At 50.6% G+C, this 16,639-nt stretch overlaps 1 protein-coding gene across 1 annotated transcript in view; it reads left to right on the forward strand.

The window, feature by feature from the left end:
- LOC128725815 (uncharacterized transmembrane protein DDB_G0289901-like) overlaps positions 1–16,551 on the forward strand; it is a 29,766-nt gene extending 13,215 nt beyond the window's left edge. Inside the window, exons 5-6 of the mRNA XM_053819587.1 lie at positions 12,847–14,536; positions 14,611–16,551. Coding sequence (XP_053675562.1) covers positions 12,847–14,536; positions 14,611–16,378 — 3,458 coding nt within the window. The 3' untranslated portion in view covers positions 16,379–16,551. The remainder of the gene's footprint in view (positions 1–12,846; positions 14,537–14,610) is intronic.
- The last annotated feature ends 88 nt before the right edge of the window (positions 16,552–16,639 follow it).

Below are 16,639 nucleotides of genomic sequence, written 5' to 3' on the forward strand. Positions count from 1 at the left end.
GCACGTATTGTTTATCGTTAGTTTGTTTGGCGTGCGTTTCACATTTTTTTGAAACTATGCCAAACGAGCTCTCCGTTACATGCGAATGTCCTTGCCCGTCGATTAGGACGAGTGTCGTTATGGGGTTACTTCCGTTTCCGCCCCATGCTGGGCTACGCGGTAAGTTAATTTCAACCGGATGTAACCCATGTCCTGAGTGGGAAGTACTTCAGATGAGCGCGTTGGCGATAGAGAGTCCTTCAAGCGGGAGGTTCACCATACGAGAGAGCGAGCGAGAGAGAGAGAGAACGAAAATATATAACAGTTACAGCAGTTGTTTCACGCATTCACCACCCACGTTCGGTCAGATGCAGATGTGCAACACGGTTGTACCATTTCACCTGGCTGCATCTTGCATCGTAGCGTATTTTCCCGTACGTGATCGTCCGCAGAGGATTTTCCATCTCTTTATTTATTTTTTCTATTTATGCCATCTGAGTCACAAGGCACAGTTTGCTGCGTGGCAGTTTTAACCGCGCGTGCAAAACTGCGCATTTAGTGGTACTTGGAAAAGCCGCCATACGGATTCGCAACAACTCACCCCCTCCGGCGGGAGGGTTGCTATCCCCTTTTCATCGTACAGCAAACATCCCCCACCCAGGGGGGTTGCTTCCAATTGGTGGCGCGTACGATCCTGCGATCCTTTTCCGATAATATCGCACGCTCGGTCGCATCGCAATGCGGTTTTGTGTGCAGTTTTCGGTTGACTTTATTTGCTCCCAATTTCGATGTATATTTTCCCCCTACCCTCCAATGTTGCCCCTCGCTTGGAGACATACCTCCCTTCCCTCTTCCCTCACCATGCTTGATGTTGTATCTATCGCCAGACGTGTTTTTTTTTGTTGCTGCTTTTGCTTCTTCAGCTTTAGCTGGCCGACCTCAAAGTGGAGGTTCTTGGCGTTTATTCTCCTCTCGCGCCACGTCACGCCACCAAATGCACAGGAAGTTTATTTGTTTGCATTTGTTTATCTGTTTATTTTCGTCCGAAGGAATAATGTTTACGAACGGCTCGAATTCAGTTCGAAGCGGCTGCACACGAGGATGGTTGGTGGTGTTGGTTGCCGCTGCTGCACTGGTGTGTGCGGTCGTGGAATGCATCACGGAACCGTCTAAGGTCTGAGTTAGACATCATCACCACCACCGCATGGTTTGCGAGATTCGGAAGATGTTGCTACTATCCGAGAGAGTCGTCACGATCGAGCACTTAGAGCTCCTTAGAGCAGGAAAGCATTTCATATTAGTTTATGGGCGTGTAATAAGAGATGCAATAGTGCAATGGCCTTCCCCGAGGCTAAATGCGGGCGTATTTGCTTTTCCAACCGATATGGACACCATGTGGTTTTATTTTCATTTTTGTTATATTTTGATAACTTCAAATCTTAGGCTAAGTGCTGTTGAACCTATCGATTATGTAAAGGTTTCGATTTTTTGCATTCGAAAGTACGCCAGAATTTCGATACCACAAATTTTGAATCGTTATTTGCATTCGAAAAGCTTACTTCCACCACGCTGACCCATTCGTACGTTCGTTTTCACGCCAACTTCCTGACGCGGTTCTTTGATAAGCCCACTGGCGCAAAAAAAAAACCCATCCGTCAGTGTTCGATGGGGGGAAGGAGGAATGGAAAATGCAAATGAACCTCCACCCCCCTCTCCCCTCTCTACACCCAAGGTGAGAGCTTAAACACAACGTTCGCATCGTCGCTCGAGTGCATCCGAATGTACCGATTGCACTGCCAACGGGGACGGGGTTGTTGTGTTTTACATAATCTTGACTAATTGATAGTGGATAGAGTGGCATGTTTATTTCCATTCGCCTATCGCAGGTGCGATTTCAGCCAGAAGCAGAAGTTTGCTGGCGATATCGGTGGTGTAGCACTACATCCATGCATATACATCTTTCCAAAAGGACTAATGGGGCTGTCGCGCAGATGTGTCGTATGATTAAAACACCCCGTTTGTGTTCTCCGGGTGTTCATTAGTTTAAACACGTACGGTGAGTGAATCTTAGACCGGACGAGCGATTACAAGGAAAGGATGTTAATCAAGATCGATCCGAAGCTATCGTCAATCCGGCCTTTATTCAGCCGGCCATGCACTGCTTTCGACGCTCCCTTTTGCATGGCTTCACCACCACCAAATGCGTTAGTGTGAGAGAAACCTATTGCGCCTCCATCGCGCTCCTCGTCAGGAGCGTCCCTGAAGGAGCACAATTTCGCTAGATCCATCCGTTCGAAGGTGTTCTCGAATGAATCCAGGTCGGTGCAAGCTGGCGAAACTTCCCTTCCCAGTGAAGGGAGAAGATGACTGAACGGTGGTCGATGAATTGCGATTCAGTTTGCGTCCCCGATCGGTCCCCGGGGCTTACCTTTTCCGCTTGTAGAGATATGGTGATGTAACAAACCCAGGCGACCACCGTTTGTTGTTGATTCAGCACTGTGTTGGGAAGGGAAGGAAGGTGGGGGCGTAACTTGGTGTGGGCGGGGGTGATGTACCGTCTGCCAGGGACAGGATGCTATCGAACAGAAATAGCCGAACCGATAATAAAAAGGCTGATCGAAAAAGCTGTGTTGTACCTGTTGCTGGTTTGCCACCTGAAACTGGAACTGTGGAAAACCAGCCCGAGGGTGGGAGGAAATCCATCATATCGGATGATGAAGTAAAAGAAGGGAAATTATTGACACAAGCAGGGCGTTGGTCGATGCTAGAACGAAGAAATGGAGCGAATAGGAGATACTAGTGAAAAAAGGACACACCGGAAGCATGTGACGAGTTTTGTTTTTCTGATATTTTATCCAATCGATTACGGATCCAGTGGAAAGGATCTAGTTATTAATCGAGATTTCTATCGACTATCGAACCATCCGTTTGTATTACATAAACATCCATATAATGAGAGCGAAAGAGAGAGAAAGGTTTTAGTGGCCTCCAGCGTATATCGTTTACTAATGTTGTGTATACAAATTTCTCCAAAGCTGTTAGCAGTGCTATAAAACCAATATTTCATTACGTACATTAATGCCGTCGAATGCTTTGCTTGTGCAACCAATTCGCCAATGTTCCAGTGCTCGGTACGGCGCGTATCGCAATCGAATCTGCGACTTAGTGTGACATTTGTAATGGGCAGCAGCATTAGTGCACCCAGAGTGCATTCGTCGTCCGTTTATACTACACCCGGGCGCCACTTGTGGTGGTACCGTTGTCAACGAGCGTGTCAAGGACCGGCGTGAGTGTGTGCCCACGGGTGTGTGTGTGAGACTAAAATTCCAACCCAAACCCTCCCCTAACATCCAGCACCAACACTCGAATGGACCGTCACCGGTGTTGGTGGTGGTTTTTTGCAAGTGTCCGCAGCAGCTAGAAAAGCGCTGCCTCCAAAGAACTGCATCCTCTGCAGCTTAACTGAAGCTGTTCGCGAAATTGACAAAATCTTCCTTCCACCCAAAATCGGCCAATTTCGTCCTTCAAAATGCAGCGCCGTGGTGGAGCAGCACCAGCCGCGATTCTCGCCCCACAACAACACCACCCCCTGCCAAGGGATCCGACGTCGGGTGTGACGTCGGCATCGCAGACTAAAGGTAAATAGCGCGAAATCATCCGCAAGACCTCCTACCGAGAGTGGGAGAGCGAGAGAGAGACTAATGTATATAAAAGCGCCTGAGTTTGGCGAGAAGGTTGATAAGCCAGCGGCGATTATGAACGTCCCAAACCGGGCGGCAGTTGTGGCGGTGGTCACAGTTTGCACAGCTTCACTTTATTATCATCTAATTGTTGTGGACTTTGAAGTGTTTACTGCTAGAATGGACGCGTGCGCCCGCGCGAGCCGTTGATACCTGCACTAAAGGCTTAACTGCAGCTGCTGCACACGAAGCGTCGGGTGCATCCCGGTTGCAAGTTGCATCGTACCGACGGAGGACGTAATGAAGGTGCTGTTGACTTAATCGTCTGCACCCAACTGGTGGAAAGAGCAGCGAGAAGACACAGCTGTGCTGGCGCTTTTATTGAAACAGTTGTTCAGGACCAGATCGATCAGGAAGTGGCAAGAGTGCGGAATGTGCTCCGGAAAGACGGAAGGGCGCGAACCATTTCAATATGGCGCCGTGCTTGAATTAGGTCTCAATTGTAGTGGCGCTTTTATGGCACTCCCTATACCTTTTGAGGCCTTTTACAGCGAGTTGTTTGAAGTAAATACGAAAAAAAACGTGTTTTTATTAAACCTAAACCTCTATCATAAGTGTGCTCTGTGGCCTTTTGGGAAATGGAGCTCTAAACTAAACCTTCCATTTGAGTTGCTATTGGAGATTAACCTACGCACCTCAGGAGCTTGCGAATTTTCGCAATTTTAAACCCTACGAAGGCGCCTTAAGTTGACATGTGATCGGGACCGGCTGACCAGGTTGACTACACATTCATTTTTGCCACGTTAAAACCCTTCCATCTGTGCTCCAGTTCTCAACCAAGTCCTTGTTGACCCCCCCGTCCTTCACGGGGTCCGGAGAGAGCGCGTTCACTTCCCACCGAGAACAAGGGCACCCTTTTGGGTTTTGGACGACGCAAAGGCACCCTACTTTGGTGGTTTCATGTGCTCGGATTAGCGAAAAGGACCGGTGGCTCGAGCGGCGGGATCGTTCTGTCTCACTCCCGCACACACGCTTGTTGTGTCTTTCTTTCACTCGGTTTCGTCCTCCCAGGCAGGCGCCACGGTACGCGAGATGATGGGGCGAGGCGATGTGGAAACATTGGATGGAATGCTTTTACCTTTGCCGCCATCCAGCGTGACTGGACCGCCCTTTAACCGGACGCACGAGAAGTCGGAGAAGGGAGGGGTGCATATTTGTTTAATCAAGGCTGCAAAACAGGGCCTCACTGAAGGGCCGCCAGAAAGCGAACCCAAAGAGGTGGCCACACATGCAGGGGTGCGATAAATAGTCGCTCCGAGAGGTGCCCGTGTGACTGCTTTTGTGTGGTTTGTCGTCACCATTCGCCCGTTGTAATGATGCTTTTGTTGCCCTGCCGTCCAGCAGGAGTCGGAAAAGCCATTCCACCGGTCAAGTGGAGGACGGGTTTGATGCTTCTGCTGCTGGTGCATCGGTTGCATTTTGCTTGCTGGTGCATCGGTTGCATCGGTTGCTCGTATGCAATTCGATGCGCGAAAAACCGCACCCGCGATAGATGCGTTTGCCATTAGCACCAAAGTGAAACAATTGGTTGAAGCTCGTGGTTTTTGGGGTTCTGCGTTGGTGGGAAACTCGTAGAGGTGTTTGGAACGGGAGCGAACAGAGCAGATTCGTGTATGGTTGAGAAATTTCACGCTTTCAAAAGGCGTTGATCTGGAGTGTGCTAATATGTGGCTAACAAGACGCTTCGATTGTTGGTTGTTGCTTTCAAAACATGGCTTGGATCTGCTATGTTTCATGCGGAAGAAGATTAAAGAATGTTGTTTGTTATAAGAATAGCAAAGTGTGGTATTTAGCGCTCCAACGATGCATTGAACACCAGATGGGCCGCAGACAATTCGTATTTCCATACCTTTTCCCCACGCGAACTGAAGCTATTTAAAGGTTTCATTATTGTTTGTGCAGGTTTAAATTCGTATCTTCCTTCAGTTAACACATGCCGAAAGTGGATGTTCTCTAAAAACATGCCAACATCAAAGCTGTGCTAGAAGATTAAAGCGATTCAGTGTGTTTGCTTTTCTCCCGTCTTTTGCCTCTTTGCAGCTGGAATTATTTGCCTTTTCTTCCGTAACAAAATGTGCACTATTTGTGATACTTTCTTTCTGTTGGTCAAATGTGGCGATTTCCGTGTCAGGGACAACTTCCCGTATGTGTGTGTGTGCTGGAGTGTGAGAAAAGGCGCGCCGAATACAATGTGTTCGGATGTGTGTTTTGGTGCTCCTTGCTCCTTGCTGCTGCCGCAAGTGTTTGGCTTTTCCCCAAACCCTCCATCCTATCGCTCCGAGAACCCATCACACCTACCACCTCCCCCCCCACCGCTTCTCCCCGACCCTGGTATGGACCCACCGATGCCATGGTCGTGTGTGCCAATTTATTCCGGTCTCGATTTCATTTAATTCCATTTTATTATCGCTGCCAAAGAAGCGCACGAAGTAGACCGGGGCCAGCTTGCCCCCCCCCCTTCCTTGTTCACGCTGCTTTATGGTCTGTTTCCTTCGGATGTGGCCGTCTCACCGAACCGCAATCGAACGGTGGACTGCACTTGCAACACCGGAAGGTACATCAACCCACCACACCGTGGGTGCATTCCATCCATTCCATTCGAGATGGTCAGCGAGTGAAGAGAAGAGACGGAAGAAGGTTAGGTCCCCGGACTAGCTTTGCCCGAGTGACGACACGAAGGAACTCCACGGTGCTGGCGGAAAAGAAAAGAAATCCCCACCATCGTCACAGGCACACGTGGGATGGGGGTCTTCAGGGTGGAAAACGTTCGCTGAGAAGAGGAGAAGGAAAAATACGCCAAGGAATGAAAAATCACCAAGCACGTTACATATTTTAACCAATGTCCCTCCTTCCTTCCTTCCTTCCCATGGCAGTGGGGTTAGTTATTGCATGACGACGAGCTCTGAATCGAAGGCAAGACTCTCTCTTTCTCTCTCTCTCTCTCTCTCTCTCTCTCTCGTCGGTGGGTTCCTTTGCGGATGTCAGAACGTGGCGGCCGCTTTTCATCGCATCCGCATCCGCGGGGATAATAAGGCACATCAACCAGAGCGGTGGGGCAGTTTACCGAATGGTGCCCGATGTTTGCCGTATTACTTACCGCATGTTTCGCTTTCGATTAGTGTTTTGCCACACATCGAAAAGTCGCAGGAACCTTGTGTCCGCGTTTGCTCACGTGTCCATCGTTGGTTCAGGTTTGGTTGGAGTATTTTAGGGTGTTTGAATTACTCCCAGGGGAAGTTTTTGTGGACCGAATGCACAATCGTCAACAGCACCGCCATGGAAACAGTCTCAGAGGAACATCTGGTAACGGTTAATGTTGAGATTTAAGTGTTTTACGCCACGCTTGAATGAACCAGGGTTGAGAAGAACAACCCGCGGAGATGAGGGGGGGCTCATGTTTCAGGAATGGAAGTTCAGGAACTACGAAACAAATGTACAGCACATTTGTCACACCCCGTTACATTAGAAAGCAATGGGCATAAATGGTTCCATCGCCCTTTCGAGAGTTTAAATTATCAAACCTCGAACTCATTTGTATGTTAAGCATTCAACAAAGCTGCCAGCCAAAGCAGCAACCCCTGTTTAATTCACAGTGCGATGTTGGCGTGTCGCTATCTAAAGCTAAAATACCACGAAGCGAATCACCTCGCGAAAGCGTGATTTCGCATCATTGCGTTAGAGAAGGCAAAGAGCGCACGAAGCGGCGGCGGAGGCGGCGGCCCATTGGACATTAATTTCGCGTGTCGGCGGGTAGGGAAATTAGCTCAAGGGAAAACGCATCAAATCGAACGAACGGAGGGCGGGAGGCAACATGCCAGACAAGGACACACAAGCAAGGGGGATGAAGCCGGTTGGGATAAATGTGTGTGAGTTCGTCATAATAATGAAGTGTGATTTATTGCGAATGGCCACCGCGCGTCATCTCGCGAGCGTTTGGGCATACGATAGCTTCCTCGGCTGTGGCCAATTTCCCTTCGGATGTGACCCCTCCATCCCACCTCCTCTTGCCCTCGATGTTCGCCGGTCCCGGGATCGACAATGAGAATGAGCCGCTTGCGTGTCACTGAGATTGCCTTTAGATGGGAGCGAGATCCCTAGCGGAAGGTCCGCAAGTGTAGTTGAGAGAACAATATAACACATTGATAAAGTCAGAGAAAGAGATGGAGCGCGATATCTGAGCGCGTGAGAGAGAACAAAGAGCTTGATCTTGCCCCAATCGACATTGTGTTCGCACGGTGAGACAAAAAGGACAACCAAAAAGGATGCGAACGCGCGAGGATGGGCTCTGTTGCTGCTTTCGCCACGCCGTGCCTCGCGTCCCCGATGGGGGGAGGGGTTTTCCAAAGTTTGCTTAATATACTTTTGTTTTATTGGCAAAGTTTTCTGCTTTAAATTTGCATGCTTTATGCTCGCTCGTGGCATTCATCACGGATGAATATGGTGTGCGAAGGTTTGCATGCGGGCGAGCGCCACAAAAGGAAACCTTCTCGCTTTATTCACGCGCATGAGACGAAGTTATGCCCCCACCACCATCACCAAGAGGAGGGTGGGGGGTTTGCGCGGAGGTGTTGGGGAAAACTTTTCGCGGTGAACCCACGCTCGATCTCGCTGTGGGGTCATCGTTGCTTAATTTTTGTTGTACAAGCAAAGCGAAAGGTCTGATAAAGGTATTCGGCTGTGGTATTGGATGAAATAACGCCCCAAAAAGGGCCCGATTGGAATGGAAGGCAATAGACCGGAAGATGTGCCCGTGATTTGTTTGCCTCTTTTTGCATTGTGGAAAACAAAACCAATGTGAAAAACATAAAACAAACACCGCCAATCGTTGTTCACATAAATCGAGCTGTTCAATGGGTGAACGCGTTTTCCTTTGGGAAGTCACTTAATTGGGAGAGAGGAAAATTGTCTACTACTCGTATATTTGCTTCCAATGGAGCTCTGTTAGTCGACCAACCAACGGCGTGTTTGTTAATGTGGAAATAATGGTGGCAATTGTACAGCACGTAAGCAAGCAAGCAAGCAAAAGAAAAAATAGCGACCGCTTACCACGTCTCGTGGACTTCCCAACTAAACACATTCCAAGAAGCATCGAGAGCACGACAACGCTCGATGGGAATTAAAAGTAGCGTAAGAAGCAAATGACTCCCACCACGGTTTGTTTGGGGTTTGAACAAAGTCCGCTTGCTAGTGGCGCGACAAGTGCTTTGTCGTCAAGCTTCTCTGGCAAGCTGTGTCTGGCCAGGGTCGGTTGGTTTTACGTTTCGTTTCACACAAAACTGGAGCGCATCCTAATGTTTGTTTGTTTATTTTCGCAACCCCACCCCATCACCGTGTCCTTGGGGCTTTACGGAGGGAGAGAGGGGGTGATTATGTGCTTAGTGATCGTTTTTTTTTTGTCATCTTCCCGCCATCCCGCGATGTCTCGAGAACGATATTTATGTTTAAATTCAATCGCTGTTTACAGTGCACCCTGAGCCGAGCGCAAAGGCTCGCTCTTGTCGTGGCCTAATGGCGACTCAGGATGTGCCACAACCCCAGCACTCGGGATGGAGATTCGCAAACGCACGCCATTTTATTTTATCGATCGAACGTTTTCACCCTATTAAGTTGACGCGCTGGCAATTTAATTCAATTTTTACTCCCACTCACCTACCAGCAAATCGATGTGCACGGGAAGAGTTTTTTTTTGCTACGCTTTCGTGGTGCTTTGGCGCAAAAATAAGCAACGAGGAAGCAAAAATAAAAAAAATAATTGAGGAATATTAATGACGATAAAAAGCGTGGAAACAAATTTTCTATCATAAAACTCTTGACTGCTCTTGGAGCCGCTTCTCGTGCACCCTGGGTTCGTTGCGGTCCCAGTTTTCATGCAAATCCCGTGTCTCGCAACTATCGCGGGTCATAAAACGAAATTGAATTATTACTTTTGCTTCCATTGGTGTGCCGGTTGTGTGGAGGAACCGTCATAAATCGGAGTTATTCCCATCGGCGTGGATGCATCATCATCCACGCAAAGGCTTTAGCTTCTCTAATTCTTCACTCGCCTTCACTTTACGCTCCCGGTGGCGCAGTTTTTCATCTGCCTTTCCCGTGCCATCCGATGTCCAACGTGTGCACATTTCTTTACGCCATCGAAGCGTCGAGGCGGCGCGCTTAATTTGTGCAAAATTGTGTGTCGTAAAAACGGACCGCGACGGGTGGAGTGACGGTAAAACTTTTTTTTTCTCTCGTCTTCCCACCAAACTCGTCCGGCCAATCCGTCGCCCGACCATGCCAGCATGTCGAAATAGCCGAGATGAATGAGAACACTCGTTATTGTTATCCTGCCGACGACGCAAGCGAACCAAGGTCCCCAACTGACGCCAGGCACACCTTTAGTGGGCTATAAAGCTCCGTTCGGAGCTTTTCGAACAGATCGAGACGATGGTCCTGATGCATCGGTTTGGGGCTTGCATCACATGCACAAGGAGACAAGACGCCGGTCAGCGTCCAAAGGATCGTAAAATATGCAAATGTTTCTTTTGCAGCTGGGGAAGCCGTAAAAATGCGCCAATACCACCCCCCCCCCATTCCCAACGTGATCCGTTTCAATAACGCGAACGTCGGCGCTTCGTCCTGGCTAGGAATACGCGAGCGAAGGACTCGCGTTGGGTTCGAGATTTGCCGACTGCAGTGGTCTTAAATGAGATTGTTCTGCCGTCGAGCGCTTCACAGCGAGTGGTAAATTTAATGATACGTTGTTTTTTTTTTAATCCGTAATCGTAAAATACCCACAAACCAGTACATTAAGCATGTTCCGGTGCAAGGGGATGGATAATCCTTCGAGCATTTTCGAACGACACGCCAAAGGCACCGTCTGAGAAAGGATGGATGCTAGTGATATCTCCAAAAGCGCTCGAAAACAGTGTGTTCTGCTCTCATTTCCTGGAATCGTTTAAAGAGGAATGGTGTTCGTGTTACGCGCCCAAGATATCCTTGCTCCTGGGGCAATTTGAAACACGCAAAATGGTTGCCATGTGTAATCTTCGTTGTCGCGACGCGTGTTATTTTTTTTTGTAGCTGTTATGTTTTCTCTGGTGTCCTTCGCGTCCGTGTTCTACACGAAGGGCGACAGTGCTGTTGTGGTGGGCAAAGGTAATAAACCAGACCGGCTTCAAATGCGCTTCAGAAGAAAATGCTTCCTGCGTCCTCCGTACTGGTCTGCATCCTGCTTCGTTTGCCAAACCTTCTTCGATCGCAAAAGTATCGACAACGGGTCTGAGACGATAGAAAGAGCCACGAGGACAACGAGATGAGGTGTGGTACTCGCCTCCAAGTCCTCTCAAACCAAGACCTACGAATCCTGCGGTGTGTTGAGCGTGCGCTCGAGCCATCTGGAAAATGACACCAAAACATGTTCGTCCTGCTTGTTGTCTCGGAACGGTCGCTGGCGAACATAAAAAAAAGAACGACTGCCCTGCACACGTTCCGCCTAACCCGGAGGTCTTTCCCTTCGCCGGCCAACCTCGTCGGTTCCGCTCCCAACTCGAGGGTTTTCTGCTGCGAGCACAAACCATCTTCTTGTTGTCGTTTTGAAGCGCGATCGCTTCAAAAGGTCCACGCCGAACTCGGTCCGCCGTTTTTTGAAGTCGCCATTGTGGGTCTTGTCGTGCAAAATTGACGAATTTTCGTTCGAAACCGTAAACGTACGGTGGGGGCTGATTTATGAGTCACCGGGTTCGGGGTTTGAACATCCGTAAACCGTGTTCCGTTAAGCGTCGTTTACGGGAAGCTTACTTACTAACGTACGTTAATGTAGGGCCAGAGGGTCAGTTTAATCTTCGCCAAAGCGCTCATCTAACCGAGAGATTGCAAAAACAGCACGTTTGAGGTTTATTTCCCTATTGCGGTGAAGGTTTCCATTTAAAAAATAAATGCCGCCAAGACAATAACGTAAACGAAAATATAAAACGCCCGATACTAAAAATGCGTTATTTCGCATAGTAATCATTTGTTTCGGCTTTAGGCTCCTTTTGAATAGACCGCTGAGCTCCTAAACGGCCACGATCGCGGAGGCTCATAATTTTCCCTGGTCGTTGAATGACAGAAAAGCCAATAAGTCGCCCGCGGTTTGACCGTTTCCGCGAATCCGACCCGGCTCGGGATTGATGTGAGCTGACCAAATTATAGACCCCGGGGGCTCGCGCTTTATGATGGATTTAATGAAGCACAAACCCCGTGATGGCGCATCTCAATAAACTACCCCTCCTTGGCTTGGCTTCCACCCCCCATGTGGTCGAGGTCAAACTCCTGGCGCGGATCGCTGAGCCGGCGAGAAAATAGAGCGTGACTCAAGCGAGAGGACCAAGCAAAAAAAAAAGGCAATTCGAACGAAATCATGGATTGGGTGATATCATAAAACCCGCCCTCTCGAAGGGGGGTGGATAGGGACCCACGCGAATGAATGGTTCCTTGATGGCGGCGGCGTTCGGTCTTTTTCTTCCTCTTTCTATGCTGCGTGCGTGCGTGCGTGTGTGTGTTCGTCCCAGCCCCGCATATCGGACAAATAAATGCATGGCATGTGCGCGGTGAAGTTTGCGCCACTTCGCCCGCATATTAAACCTTTTTTGCTTCCCGTTCGATCTTTCACCAAGCGTGTTGTTCGGTGGAAGGAAAAGCTCAAATAGAGCAAATATTATCGCATCGAGCGCTCGCTTGCTTGTATATCGAACTCCCGTCTCTCCCGTTCTTGGGGCGTTTCACGCGAAATTGGCTCCCAACCCTGACGCCGCGTGTTTGTTTGCCCTCATTACTTGAGGGTTTTTCTGCGCGACACGCTCGCGAACGGTGCGGAACAAATCCTGTGCCCTAGCACTCCCTTATCGGTGGGGGCCGGTTTAGGAGAAGAAAATAAATAATATTTAGCGATAAAGATTTTGCACGGCGTTGCTAGAGGGGCGTGTGAAAAGGGGGAGAGGGGTTGCCGCTTAAGGGTGGCATGGTGATTCATATCACCGCAACGGATTTCACGATGGCAGGGCCATAAAACAACGAACTGCATAAAAGTGTCACGTAGTAGTAAATGCTATCCAATAAAACGTATTATTATAGCAGATCTTGTGTGTTATTTTCTTGCCCGTTCTTCCAGACAATGCCGTCACGCGCCACGGGCAGCATTTGAAGAAATCCTCCTCAGAAACGGCCGGCAACAGTGGTGGCAGTAGTGGTGGTGGAGGTGGCACTAGTAGCGGTGGTGGTGGGAGTAATTCCGGTGGCAGCAGCAGCGGACCCGGGAGTGGTGTTTCGGGGAGCTCCTCCAGCAAGCGAACCCACGGCAGCAGCACCACCACCGGAAGTAATACTCATCAGGATACGGACGCGAGCAGCAGCAGCGAGACGGGTGCGGTCGTAACTGGCATGGGTGGTGCCGGTACGGGAAACTCAAACAGCGGCGGTGGTGGCAAGGACAAGGAAGAGGACGACATTTATGAGTTCAAATCAACTCCGAAGGATTCCAGCTCGAGTTCGAGCGATGAGAAAGATGGCGGTGGTGGTGGTGGTGGTGGTAGCAACGGTGGCACGGGTGCGAGTAAAAAAGGCTCGTCGGAAAAGCAAAACGACGAGAAGCAGCAATCCGGCGGAACGCATCACGAGAGTGGTTCGAGCACTGCGCAGGATCACGTGACGTCACGAGAGACAGGAGGAGCCCCCGGCGGATCGCAACAATCCCGCGATGAAGCACAATCACAACTCGGACATGCGACGCAGCAACAAACCGCACCGGAAGTGGGAGAAAAGCGCGAGCCACAGAAAGACACCCAAACGAACGGTGGAGGATCATCGTCCTCGGTTTCGTCCGGTGCCGTTGGAACAGGGTCACATTCGGTTAGTGCTGATCACGAACCGGCCAGTGGTGGTGGAAGTGGAAGCGGAGGCAGCAGTGGCAACAACACCACGAGTGGCAACACAAATGCAGGTGGATCAGCACTAGGCAACACGTCAGGACCCGGTGGCAGTGTCTCGAACACGGGTGGTTCATCCGGAAACGGCACCGGAGGGACGACGTCAGCTGCAGCGTCATCATCCACTTCCGGCGTACCGAAGCGGCCATTTTCCGAGCTAAACGATGCCACGGACGATGGCGGACAGACAAACGAAGATGAAATTAAGCGCAAAAAGCGTAAGGACGTCGATCCGCTTGGTGGTGGTAACGTTAAGGATGCCTCCGCGTCTTCTGGCGGATCTGGAGGATCCACGAGCTCTTCCTCGGGGTCGTCGATGGGGGGAAAATCAAGCGGAAGTGTAGGCAATCGTGGGTCAGTCCCACGGCAGGAAAAGGGCACCAAATCTTCCGGTGTGTCGACATCAAAAACGCTAGGTATTTCGACGAAAAATGCCCTGGACCGGAAGAGTCCGTGTGCCAGTCCTAAACCCACACAAGGCACTTCGACGGGTACGGGTGCAAATGGTGCAGCTAGCGGTGCATCGTCCAGCACGGGAGCAAATGCAGGGAACAACGTGTCGTCTACGGGAGGCGCATCGTCATCCAGCGGAAAGGGTGGATCTTCCGGTACGAGCAGCAGCAATGACAGCGATGGAGAGAGTGGAAGCGCGGCCACAGCCAGTGGTGCGGATGATGCCACCGGTGGCAAGAGTGGCGGTGATTCTGGGTTCGGTAGTGGTTCCGGAGGTGGCCCAAAGGTTCCACCGTTGAAGATCGTTATCCCGCAACAAAACGCAACGTGTGACGCGGAAGTGGGAGGCAATACGCGCAATGGCAAAAACGCCTCGACGAGAAACCATGCCGCGCTTCCGTACGTGGTGGCATCCTCGAATAGGTAGGTTTCAAAATGGTGGCCTGAAAATTCCGTTCCATTCGAATTTGAACTTATTTTTTCTCTTTGTTTTGTAGTAACGATTCGACGGGAGATAAGGAAAGCACATCATCACGAAGTGCCAGTCCAGCGGATCCCAAGAGTTCGGATGAGAAAAATCCCACCCAGGGCACCACAAAGGACGAGCGTACTCAGCAGCGCGTGCTGCGCAGCTCACACCGCGGTGGAAATGGTGGCAACAGCAGCAGCTCTACGAAGGATGGTTCCTCTACGGGGGTCGATCGTTCGAACAATTCCTCACCACAGATGCAACAAGCGGGCAACAGTGGTTCACCATCGCCCTTGTCCAACAGTGGGTGTGATTCGGCGGAACGTCCCAATGGTGCGTCTTCCACCGGGACAAATGGTGCCGATGGTGGACCAGCGATTGGTGGCTCGGCACAAAGCGGAACCGGCCAGGCGAATAGTCCTGGCGGTAGTGCAAGCGGGCAAACTGCAGCTTCCGGTGAGAGTGACAACGGAACAGCAGCCACCGGTGGTACGGTGGGTTCCGGTGGAAGTGTGAACCCAAAAAGTCCTTCCAGTTTAAACGGATCGTCAGCTGGTGGTCCTGCGGGCGGAAGATCGCTAAGCAGTGCCTCCAACAGTGGTGCGATCGACAGTAATGGTACAGGAAACGGCAACACAGGGAGTGGTGGAAGTGGCGGAGGAAATAGCTCGACAACGTCATCGGTTTCCGGAGCATCAGGCGCAAACGTTGGACCATCCGGGAGTGGATCCTCGTCTACTAGTGGGCCATCGACGACGAGTGGACAACCGGTGTCTGGTTCGGCACAGTCGCAAACATCCGCTTCCGGAGCGACACAAAGCACCAACTCTTCCTCCTCATCCTCGTCGTCGTCGTCGTCTTCGTCGTCCACTTCGGAATCGTCCGTCCATCCGCGCAAGCGCAAGATTAAAACGAGCAAAGAACAATCGTCCACCTCGTCCGCTTCAACCGTAGGTGCTAGTACCACCGGGGTCAATGCATCTTCCGCCACTGCACCATCCGGGTCAACGTCCTCAGCCACAACGGCCGGACCCGGTAGCAGTGGCAGCACGGTAACGGGTGAAGAGAAGAAGGAAATTCGTGAAGAAACACCGGATGTGCATCCACACGATCAGCCGATTACAAACTGCTACCAGATGTACCTAAACATCCGCAAGCAGATCGAACGGCGCCAAAAGAGCCTTTTCCCGGTACAACCGAAGCCACCACAGGGCTTCAAAGACTACCTGATGAACCGTTGTACGTACGCACTGGCAGGCAAGACGCCGTCGGAACCGAACGTACAGGTCCCGGTCACACTTCCGGTGTCGTTGAAGGATCTCTTCCAGGCTCAGGAGAAGGAACGCCACAAACTGCGCATGCAGCACATCGTCGAGAAGGAGAAGCTGGTGTTGGCAGTGGAACAGGAGATTCTCCGTGTACATGGACGGGCGGCACGTGCCCTTGCCAACCAATCGTTACCCTTTTCCGTGTGCACGATCCTAAAGGACGAGGAGGTGTACAACATAATCACGCCCGAGCAAGAGGAAAAAGATCGAAACGCACGCAGCCGGTACAATGGACGCCTGTTTCTCAGCTGGCTGCAGGACGTAGACGACAAGTGGGAGAAGATAAAGGAGGCGATGTTGTTGCGCCATCATAATGAGGCCGAGAGCCTTCACGCGGTGCAGAAGATGGACTGGGAATGGAAGATGAAGGAACACTCGCTCTGCGAGTTCAAGGCAAAGCCGATCATCGACGAAACGTACGTGCCGATGGTGAACGTGAACGATGATTTCGATTTGCTGCCGGCGTAGGACAAGCGCCGGTTTGGCGCACAGGGTATAAACGAGTCGTATGCTTTTGATGTATACGTTTAAATGTTTTACGTTCTATGGGGTGAACACGGTATTCCCCGGGAATGAGCCAGGACAGGACAGGAGTAAACTGGAGCCAATGTACATACGGGAATGGACACTGGTGATGCAAATAAAAGTATTAAAAACGATATTGTCACGTAGGTCATTGTTGTTCAACTGGCCGTTGGCTTATAGGGTTTCATCAATGGCAAGTTGGTA

This window comes from Anopheles nili, chromosome 3 (assembly GCF_943737925.1).
Source record: "Anopheles nili chromosome 3, idAnoNiliSN_F5_01, whole genome shotgun sequence".
Taxonomy (NCBI): domain Eukaryota; kingdom Metazoa; phylum Arthropoda; class Insecta; order Diptera; family Culicidae; genus Anopheles; species Anopheles nili.